Below are 11,776 nucleotides of genomic sequence, written 5' to 3'. Positions count from 1 at the left end.
CGTGTTCCGCCATGTGATCTTTGTGCACCTGTAGCACTGGATCACTTAAAACGACCCGGGGAGTGATGGTTGACTTGGGTTTGCAGCCCCCTGTCGCCCTCAAAGGTGCAGCCTTCTGACTGCTGCCCTCTTTCCTCTTCTCCCTACTATCTTCCTCATGATTTTCTCTTTGTTCGTGAGATTTGATTTTTCCTGAGTTAGTGTCCTCAGTGATCCCCTCTGTTGGTTCCTTGAAGTGATGCAGATCAGATTCCTTGTTTCTGTTCGCTGCTATGTGATTGTAGGAGGGAGAAGAACTCCCTCCTCCATGACCCACCATAGTCACCAGCTTCAAACTCTGACTCAACCCTAGATCACTCGCGTAAATAAAAAAATGTTCTTTTTTCCCCACAGGCATAGACTATTACATGTGAGCCCATATGGACAATACCTTTCAAAGCAATGAAAAATTCAAATAAATAAACGATTACTATTTCCTTGTCATGCTCTTCATTGTCATCTTTGATTTCCAATACAAATTGCGTTATTTTCTCTATTGTCGAAATTGCAATGGAATTGATTGTGCCAATTGGAAACAAATCTTGACTAAGAGGCATATTTGCAATCATCATATTTGGAAAGAATTTGTACTTTTTGCAAACAAAACAAATGTTTTCTATAATGCTAAAGTTTTTTAGACAAATAATTTTTTCACAATCACCACTGTCATATTTATTCATTGGAATTATTTTGAAATTTCTAATAGAAACACCAACATTTGCAATAATTTTTTTCCTCATGTTGTTCGATAAACCATGTTGGCACAAGGAATGTTATTTTCATTTTGTCTTTCTTATTTGTCAAATTTGCACGGAGTATTGGTTTTTCCTTATTTTCTTTGTCCAAGAAAGTTTGATATGTAAATAAGAAAATGAAATGAAAAATGCTCCTTGCTATGTTGTTACAGATACCTTCGATCAATAATGTCATAGTCTCAATCTCTTTTTTTCCTAGTCATTAGCATTGAATTGAAATTAATTCAATAAAAGAAAAAAAAAGCTGATATACAGTTAACTAAACCTGGATAGAACTACGTTTTTTCTTTTGTTTCTTCCCTATCTCCTGTTCCTTTCATTTTGACTCTTGTGATATATATTTTTATAGCAATGCTCATTGTCATCTCTACTCCCTCATCCTTGTCTACTGTCACATCATTCAAATCTGATATTGTTTTCCCATTCACAAATAATACGTTGAAATAACTGCTTAAAAGGACATTATAATTGATGCTAAGTAAGATTTTCCTCATGAAGAATGAACCATATATTACAAAGTCATTGCTAATGTATATTCTAATATCAGGTTCATAGTTACCAGATAGAATTTGATTTCTATGCATATAGGTAAAATATTAAATAGATTTTAGTTTCAACAAATACAAATGTTTTATAGAAATATTCAAAGTACCTTTTTCCTTGTAATTGTTGTCTTAGATCCAAATATATAAGTGTTATATGTTTCTTGAAAATTGAAAAAACCTTGTTTTTAGTTAGAGTACATAAAAAAATTGGCAAAAAAAACACAAAGCAGTATAATGTAATAATAATCAAATGACAATAAATAGAACAGAAACACACCTCTTAGAAAAGTTATCATTGTCTTTAATTGTATATGTTCTACTTGTTTTCATTTTCCTTTCTCTCGCAATATGAATTCGAAACAATGATGAACCACACTTGTTGGTTCGAAATGTGACAACCAAAAAGTTCTCTTATGTGATTTCTATTGAAAGACTTTGCTAAGGGGAATTAGCAGATGCATCAGGTTATCCCGTGGCTGTCATGCCCTCTGCTAAGGGGCAGGTTCCAGAGACTCATCCTCATTTCATAGGGACTTATTGGGGTGCAATAAGTACTTCATTCTGTGCTGAAATAGTTGAGTCAGCAGATGCATATTTATTTGCGGGACCGATTCTCAATGACTATAGCTCAGTGGGATATTCATTGCTATTGAAGAAGGAGAAAGCTATAATGGTGCAACCGAACAGGGTGACTGTGGGAAATGGGCCTACTTTTGGTTGTGTGTTGATGAAAGATTTCTTACAAGCCCTTGCAAAGAAAGTGAAGCGCAACCCAACATGCTTGGAAAATTACCGCCGTATTTTTGTACCTGAAGGTGTTCCCTTGAAAAGTGCACCAAATGAGCCCTTGAGGGTCAATGTGCTATTCAAACACATTCAGGTAAGGCCTCAAAGACTCTAACCAGATTCTGAAGTAAACTCAGTCAGACATTTGTCTTTTAGTTGGCGTTATTCTTATAAGGCACATTTGCAGTGAGATTATTGATGATATTCACTGATATAGAATGGTTGCAAAATGAGCCCTTGAGGGTCAATGTGCTATTCAAACACATTCAGGTAAGGCCTCAAAGACTCTAACCAGATTCTGAAGTAAACTCAGTCAGACATTTGTCTTTTAGTTGGCGTTATTCTTATAAGGCACATTTGCAGTGAGATTATTGATGATATTCACTGATATAGAATGGTTGGTTGCAGGGCATGCTCACAAATGAAACTGCTGTAATTGCTGAAACTGGTGACTCTTGGTTCAATTGCCAGAAGCTTAAATTGCCAGAAAAGTGTGGGTAAGTCAGATATAATTTCTCTGTAAAGGACCATTCGTAATTTGGTAATCTGCTTGTTGACAAGAGGTGGAAACCTATTGGTTGTCGAGTATTATTTTTTTGGAATGATTTTTTCATTTATGGTTGTAAGGTTTTGTCTATAAAGAAAAATTACATTTCATTTCTTTAGCAAAATATGAATCGCGTAATGAAAACTTTCAGGGTGTGTTTAGGAGATGAGTGTTCTTTGAAGAGCAATTAGAAACACTTTCCGCATCTCATGTTTGAGATGTCATTGTTTTTGTGGTCATCCTCTAGGATCATATGTTATACTGATCCTATATATATGAATTTTGATCAAAGGTTGAGCTGTGGCCCTCCATTTAGGCACACAGGATACTGCTACTTTTTGTGCTTGGTTAGCATGTTTAGTGTCATACTTTGCAAGAGCAGTAGGAGCCATTTTTTGCAATATGAATAAAATAGCAAGTTTTTCTGGTTATGGTTTTTAGATCTAGAACATCCTTGGTATCCATCTTTTCGTTACATAGTCGGTGGATATATATTAAACTGATCTAATCAAACATCTGTTACTCTATTGCAGACCTTTTGTATCCAATTAAACATCCGTCACAGTGGTTTTGTAACAAACTTTGTTAAGGAATGTGGATGTTTAATATTGGTTGGCCTATATAACAAATATAAGCAAACCTGTTATTCTGTTAATGTGGTTTTGTATCAAACTTGATATCAAGGAATGAGGGTGTTCAATGTTGGTTTTTTTGTGGTCTAGTGGTATGCCAGTGGGAGTCCACAATGATAGACCGGGTTTGATTCCCACTACCTTGCTTGTAGGCTGCCGAGGGGATTCATACATGCTCTTGGGTGGGTCCTGTTAAAATCAAAAGATTGATGATGTTCAATGATATGGGTTAGAAAATATCTTTTTCAAAGCGAGAGGAATGCATCTTTTCAACATGATCAGAGAGAGAAACAACAGTAATGGAGGCTTAGAGATCATAGCATAAATAGTTTTGGAAGGTTGGCGGTCACAAAAGATGTGATTTTTTTATCGAAAGCATAGAGGTTTGGAGGGATAACTTTGGAGGCAGATATAACAAGAGGGGAAATTGAAGAAATGAATGAAGAAAACAAAATAATAGGATGACAAGGAGGGAAACAAAAATGAAAGGACCAGTAAAAAGCCTAGTTAGTAACTAAATTTAATTAATTACGCCGTAAGGCGTTCCCTCTGAGATGAACTTTCCTCCTTGCCCTCGTGTCATCTCTCTGCTTCGTCCGATGAAGTGTTAGACGATAGGAGTGTCTCCCGCCGTTGATTCAATAATCGAGTTTAGAGGTGTGGCCGTTGGTGTATGCGTTGGGCATGCATCTTATCACGCGTTTATGGTGGCTAACTAACTCATCCAGCGGTAACTTCATCACCAGGTTCCAGATCAACGGACAATAGAACCGAAGGATGGTACATAGTTTTGCAGGGAAAAGTTGAGCCAAGGCCACCTCCATCTCACGCCTCTGGGCCATCCAGGAAGACCTCTGGAAGAACCTTTATTTTTCATACAAAGTGGCCTTCGTTGGACTTTCAGGCAGTGGTTTCAGGTAGAACCGAAGGCTGCACAGGTCGGGCGAAGAGGCAGAGAGATGAGGGGCCGAGGCCGGGCAATGGAACACAGCGCAGGATCTGATAAAATGGCTTCAAGTAAAAGACGCGAGGAGGCGTCTCGGCTTGGTCCGTGGAGCCACCAATATCAAGAAACACCCTTTGATTTCAAGAACATTAATTGGGCGAAACCCTACTTTTCTCTACACATATTCAATGTTTGCAGTTGAAGTTTCCTGTGCACACCATAAATACACAATTCCACTGCCATCCTCCATTTTATTCAAATGCCATATCTGAGATTATCAAATAATATTTGATTTAAAAATCATGTTACTGCACAAAGATAAACTAGACTCTGCCCCTTTCAGATGGCCTAGGGTTTGTAAGTCAGTGCAGACAGAAGAAGAATCAAGGGGTCATGTGCCTGCAAGCGCCCACAGTGCTTTAACTTTACCTCCCTAGATTTCCACTAGAAGTTCATCAGCATCCCCCAAAGAAATTGGGGGCTATTTCAGTTGGAATCTCTCTCATTTAAACAGAGAATCGATTGAAGTCTTTGAGGGTTCTCTGCAGCGAGAAAATATGAATGACTACCAGGATGAGGATATAATTGAATTGAATGCACACGAAGCTGAATTCTTTCCTATAATTCTGGCAACCAAATCCAATAGCCTTGATCAATTAGCCCATCATTCAATGACAGCCCCCAATCCCATGTGGTTCCTGAGCTGAAGGTTTCGGCTCCATCCAACTCGTTTCCCGGGCTTTGTATAGAGAAAAACTCTGACAATAATGTTATCGATTCTGCAGAAGATGAAGATCATTCAATTGAGAATGGCAATGTCGAAATTACACCGATGCCTTTCGGTCCTGCAAAAATGGCCTTGACAAATTCACTTTGGGGTGTATTTTCTTGTAGTTCCCTGGGCAAATGTTTTGCGGCAAATCGTTGAAACAACAGATGGAAAAGGTCAAGCAACCAGTGCCGGAAATTATGCGACAGAGCAAAGACGAGAAACTATGCTATAACATTCTCAATCATATTCAGATGTAACATTCTCAATCAAATATGTATGAATTGAACCAATTTGCGAGCCAATTTAAATTGATGTTGTTAGATTTAGCAATCTAGATATGTACGATTAGTTGAAGATATGCAATGTTGCCAACATGTCTCTGTTTATTGAGGTAGAATGGTCAAGCAAGCAAAGCTGAAGGAGAAATAGGCAATTAAGAAGAAAGAAAGAAATGAACAGAAGAGATGGAACAGAAATGGCTAGAACAGGAACTGAAAAGGGAGAAGATGAAACAGGTTAGTTGAATTCTTATAAAAGAATGCAAGCTTTAAAAGATAATGTTTGGAGCTTTTACTAACATTTCTTATTGCAATTTTAAGAAAAGGAACAAGCTCATGCTCAGAAGGAAGCTATTATTCAAGTAAGATTTTCAGGCCACACTGCTTTCTTTGATTGCTTGTCAAAATAGATTTGCATCATTTTTAATCCAAATTCTCATGCAAATATGAAAGTGGGAAATTGGCAATTTTGATTTGCTCTGTGAGATTATCAAAATTATGAGGACATGTTACCCCTATATTGAATTTATCATGTTATTTATTTATTTGATTTCACCAACATGTTTCCCAATTTTTTCAGTCTTCTATTTCTGCAGTATATGTGGAATATTGTCTTACATTATTACAGTCAAACTCAAATTCAATCAGGAAACCTCTTTTTCCCAACCATTATACAAGTCTAATAGGAAACACATCTACTCTGCGTTCCATGAGGGCACCATATATAGTTGACAACATCGTTGGTTGTCTTGAATTAGGAGAAAGAAAAGAAACGGCAACAAGAGAGGTAGAAAAAAAAACAGAAACAACGTGAAAAGGGAAGAAGCTGAGATGAAAAAACAACTTGCAATACAAAAATAGGCGGCACTCAATTGAATAACTTTGATTTTTTGGTGCACACAGGTCCCGCCTGGAAGCTTGGCACAATATTAATTGGATATTTTCTCCACAAGGACATCTAAGTTGGGGTATCCGACATAAACCCAAAGTTGCATTGTTCAATGAACTTCGTTTGATGGGGGCATCTGCTGAAGTTGTTGCATTGGCAAAAGTGCAATCCTCTACAAGCAAAAAACGGACTTACGGTGATGTTGAAGATCATGAGTTCATGGCAAAGAACCTTGCGAATGACTGGGAAGAATTTTTAAGTGATAGTTTGCCCGGAAATAATGGAAATACCACTGCACAAAGAGAAACTAGGCTCCATAATAAGAGAAGAAAGCTTTTGCAGTTTGATCACAGCTACAAACCTGATTATTATGGAACCTTCTCCAAGAAAAGGAGAAGATACTTTGCATAGTCTGAAGGCTGTTAATTATTAAAGAAAGATATAGTGTTGTTAACGTTGATAGACTACGATGAAAAATATATGTATCACCTTGAAGCTCAGGATTCCTAATCCTGCACTACGTGAGAGGGAAAGTTTTTGGTTTTGGCTGTCTGGCTTTAATGCAGTGATAGCTGTTTATTGATGTATAATGGTCAAGCAAACAAAGCTGAAGGAGAAAGAGGCAATTAAGAAGAAAGAAAGAAATGAACAGGAGATGGAACAGAAATGGCTGGAATAGGAACTGAAAAGGGAGAAGATGAAACAGGTTAGTTGAATTCTTATAAAAGAATTCAAGCTTTAAAAGATAGTGTTTGGAGCTTTTACTAACATCTCTTACTGCAATTTTAGGAAAAGGAACAGGCTCGTGCTCAGAAGGAAGCTATTATTCAAGTAAGATTTTCAGGCCACACTGCTTTCTTTGATTGCTTGCTGAAATGGATTTGCATCATTTTTAATCCAGATGCTCATGCAAATATGAAAGTGGGAAATTGGCAATGTTGATTTGCTCTGTGAGATTATCAAAATTATGAGGACATGTTACCCCTATATTGAATTTATCATGTTTATTTATTTGATTTCACCAACATGTTTCCCAATTTTTTCAGTCTTCTATTTCTGTAGTATATGTGGAATATTGTCTTACATTATTACAGTTAAACTCAAATTCAATCAGGAAACCTCTTTTTCCCAACCAGCATGAGAAAAGAAAAGCTAAGATTTATACAAGTCCAATAGGAAACACATATACTCTGCGTTCCATGAGGGCACCATATATAGTTGATAACATCGTTGGTTGTCTTGAACCAGGAGAAAGAAAAGAAACGACAACAAGAAGAGGTAGAAAAAAAACAGAAACAACGCGAAAAAGGAAGAAGCTGAGATGAAAAACAACTTGCAATACAAAAACAGGCGGCACTCAATTGAATAACTTTGATTTCTTGGTGCACACAGGTCCCACCTGGAAGCTTGGCACAATATTAATTGGAGATTTTCTCCACAAAGACATCTAAGTTGGGGTATCCGACATAAACCCAAAGTTGCATTGTTCAATGAATTTTGTTTGATGGGGGCATCTGCTGAAGCTATTGCATTGGAAAAAGTGCAATCCTCTACAAGCAAAAAACGGACTTACGGTGATGTTGAAGATCATCAGTTCATGGAAAAGAACCTTGCGAATGACTGGGAAGAATTTTTAAGTGATAGTTTGCCCGGCAATAATGGAAATACCACTACACAAAGAGAAACTAGGCTCCATAATAAGAGAAGAAAGCTTTTGCAGTTTGATCATAGCTACAAACTTGATTATTATGGAACCTTCTCCAAGAAAAGGAGAAGATACTTTGCATAGTCTGAAGGTTGTTAATTATTAAAGAAAGATATAGTGTTGTTAACGTTGATAGCACAATGAAAAACATATGAATCACCTTGAAGCTCATGGATTCCTAATCCTGCACTACACGAGAGGGAAAGTTTCTGGTTTTCACTGTCTGGCTTTAATGCAGTGATAGCATTAAGCCTCGAAATCATTTCAGGAAGGATTGTCCTTTGGACTATGAGATTGATAGCGACATTTTTGGTAAAGAGTATTTATCAATATTTTTGTAATATTTTCTTAATCTGTTAAATATCTTTAGTTAGATCCCCGGGAAAGCCTTTCTGACTGCGACAAGGATAATGAGGAAGAAAAGATTGAGGTTGAGACAAAGAATTTTAAATCTGAAGAAGATGATGATAGTGACGGTTTTTTTTTTACCTAATGGATATCTTTATGAAGCTGAGGTAAATTCTAGAGAAATAATTATTTGATGAGGTTTTTTAATCAGGAGTACATAAAAGACCTTTGCCGTCATTTTAATATTTCTTGTTGTAATGCCCAAGTTTTCTTGGGGTAATTGAGGGTTCATCACGTTGTAGTGTTACTGCAATTTACCTCAAAATAATGTTTTTATGGAAGTTGGTATATAAATTGAGTGCAACCATAGTTTCTTTGGGGATGTATAGAGTTGAAGATAATTTTGTTGGCCTTGATCGTGCCATATGTTGTCCTAGTGTTATGACTGTCTTATATTTTAAATGTAGTCAAGAATGGTCATATCATCATTTGGTTCTTTTCAATGTTCACCAATATTTGGTTTGTTTTTCCTTACCAGAGCCACTGACATTTTCTGTAGCAGCCTGTGAATGCTAGGGTTGTATCACAATTGGAGAGTCAGCCCACAAACATAGTTCAACAAGGTTTACTCTTTATTCTAGCCAGAATTTTAAGTTTCTATTTATTCTTTTTAGATGGAATTTATGCATTTCGTTACTATTGTTCATGTAAGCATATGTACATGTGTAGGTTGTGACCCTGGTGATGAATCTGTTGATGTTGGTGGGGATGAGATGCCTGCAACAAACTTCGCTAGTGTTGATATTGAGAAAGAGACGACAGTAGTTAGCATCGAATGTAGTAGCTCACGCAGTGATTATGGATCTTTCTCTAGTGGTATTGTCTTTGGACAGGAATTGAGCCTTTTGATGTTTCTCAAGTGGTATTCTGTTTTTGAGTTCCTTCATTTACTTTGGTCATTCTTTTTTATCAGATTCTATTCTAATTTATGACTGTCTTATATTTTAAAAGTAGTCAAGAATGGCCATATCGTCATTTGGTTCTTTTCAATATTCACCAATATTTGGCTTGTTTGTCCTTATGAGAGCCACAGATATTTTCTATAACAGCTTGTGAATGCTAGGGTTGTATCACAATTGGAGAGTCAGCCCAAAAACGTAGCCCAACAAGGTTTACTCTTTATTCTAGCTAGAATTTCAAGTTTCTACTTATTCTTTTTAGATGGAATTTCTGCATTTTGTTATTGTTGTTCATGTTAAGATGTACATGTGTAGGTTGTCACCGTGGCTCTATGTTCAAATATGGAATTCACTGCAGAACGTGAAAAAGGAAGAAGCTGAGATGAAAAGCAACTTGCAATACAAAAACAGGCGGCACTCAATTGAATAACTTTGATTTCTTGGTGCACACAGGTCCCACCTGGAAGCTTGGCAAAATATTAATTGGAGATTTTCTCCACAAAGACATCTAAGTTGGGGTATCCGACATAAACCCAAAGTTGCATTGTTCATTGAATTTTGTTTGATGGGGGCATCTGCTGAAGCTGTTGCATTGGAAAAAGTGCAATCCTCTACAAGCAAAAAATGGACTTACTGTGATGTTGAAGATCATCAGTTCATGGCAAAGAACCTTGCGAATGACTGGGAAGAATTTTTAAGTGATAGTTTGCCCGGCAATAATGGAAATACCACTACACAAAGAGAAACTAGGCTCCATAATAAGAGAAGAAAGCTTTTGCAGTTTGATCATAGCTACAAACTTGATTATTATGGAACCTTCTCCAAGAAAAGGAGAAGATACTTTGCATAGTCTGAAGGCTGTTAATTATTAAAGAAAGATATAGTGTTGTTAACGTTGATAGCACAATGAAAAACATATGAATCACCTTGAAGCTCATGGATTCCTAATCCTGCACTACACAAGAGGGAAAGTTTCTGGTTTTGACTGTCTGGCTTTAATGCAGTGATAGCATTAGGCCTCGAAATCATTTCAGGAAGGATTGTCCTTTGGACTATGAGATTGATAGCGACATTTTTGGTAAAGAGTATTTATCAATATTTTTGTAAGCTTTTCTTAATCTGTTAAATATCTTTAGTTAGATCCCCGGGAAAGCCTTTCTGACTGCGACAAGGATAATGAGGAAGAAAAGATTGAGGTTGAGACAAAGAATTTTAAATCTGAAGAAGATGATGATAGTGACGGTTTTTTTTTTAACCTAATGGATATCTTTATGAAGCTGAGGTAAATTCTAGAGAAATAATTATTTGAAGAGGTTCTTTAATCAGGAGTACATAAAAGACCTTTGCCGTCATTTTAATATTTCTTGTTGTAATGCCCAAGTTTTCTTGGGGTAATTGAGGGTTCATCACATTGTAGTGTTGCTGGAATTTATCTCAAAATAATGTTTTTATGGAAGTTGGTATATAAGTTGAGTGCAACCATAGTTTCTTTGGGGATGTATAGAGTTGAAGATAATTTTGTTGGCCTTGATTGTGCCATATGCTGTCCTAGTGTTATGACTTTCTTATATTTTAAATGTAGTCAAGAATGGTCATATCATCATTTGGTTCTTTTCAATGTTCACCAATATTTGGTTTGTTTTTCCTTACCAGAGCCACTGACATTTTCTGTAGCAGCCTGTGAATGCTAGGGTTGTATCACAATTGGAGAGTCAGCCCACAAACATAGTTCAACAAGGTTTACTCTTTATTCTAGCCAGAATTTTAAGTTTCTATTTATTCTTTTTAGATGGAATTTATGCATTTCGTTACTGTTGTTCATGTAAGCATATGTACATGTGTAGGTTGTGGCCCTGGTGATGAATCTGTTGATGTTGGTGGGGATGAGATGCCTGCAACAAACTTCGCTAGTGTTGATATTGAGAAAGAGACGACAACAGTTAGCATCGAATGTAGTAGCTCACGCAGTGATTATGGATCTTTCTCTAGTGGTATTGTCTTTGGACAGGAATTGAGCCTTTTGATGTTTCTCAAGTGGTGTTCTGTTTTTGAGTTCATTCATTTACTTTGGTCATTCTTTTTTATTAGATTCTATTCTAATTTATGAATGTCTTATATTTTAAACGTAGTCAAGAATGGCCATATCGTCATTTGGTTCTTTTCAATATTCACCAATATTTGGCTTGTTTGTCCTTATGAGAGCCACAGACATTTTCTATAACAGCTTGTGAATGCTAGGGTTGTATCACAATTGGAGAGTCAGCCCAAAAACGTAGCCCAACAAGGTTTACTCTTTATTCTAGCTAGAATTTCAAGTTTCTACTTATTCCTTTTAGATGGAATTTCTGCATTTTGTTACTGTTGTTCATGTTAAGATGTACATGTGTAGGTTGTGACGTGGCTCTGTCTTCAAATATGGAATTCGCTACCCAGTTTATGATAAAAAAGAAACACTAGTAAAGAAACAAAATTACATAAAACGCTGGCCTATTTCTTCTATATTATTATTTCTTATACCATTGCCTTACGGCGTTTTCTTTGCAACATGTGGTGCAAATGCTAGTAATAATCAAAT

General features: G+C 36.6%; 1 protein-coding gene across 1 annotated transcript; it reads left to right on the top strand.

Moving 5' to 3' along the window:
- The first annotated feature begins 1,789 nt into the window (after positions 1-1,789).
- LOC149192712 (pyruvate decarboxylase 2-like) lies at positions 1,790-4,209 on the top strand. The gene is made up of 2 exons (XM_089406448.1): positions 1,790-2,219; positions 2,534-4,209. Exons 1-2 carry the CDS (start codon positions 1,821-1,823, stop codon positions 2,624-2,626), a joined length of 492 nt encoding a protein of 163 aa, XP_089262574.1. The 5' UTR covers positions 1,790-1,820; the 3' UTR covers positions 2,627-4,209.
- Positions 4,210-11,776: the final 7,567 nt, after the last annotated feature.

This window comes from Pinus tabuliformis, chromosome 2_2, assembly GCF_031772625.1.
Source record: "Pinus tabuliformis cultivar Carrire ecotype Pingquan chromosome 2_2, CPIR1, whole genome shotgun sequence".
Classification (NCBI taxonomy): Eukaryota; Viridiplantae; Streptophyta; class Pinopsida; order Pinales; family Pinaceae; genus Pinus; species Pinus tabuliformis.
Note: the sequence above shows the minus strand (reverse complement) of the source record. Positions and strands in the feature narration are given on the sequence as shown.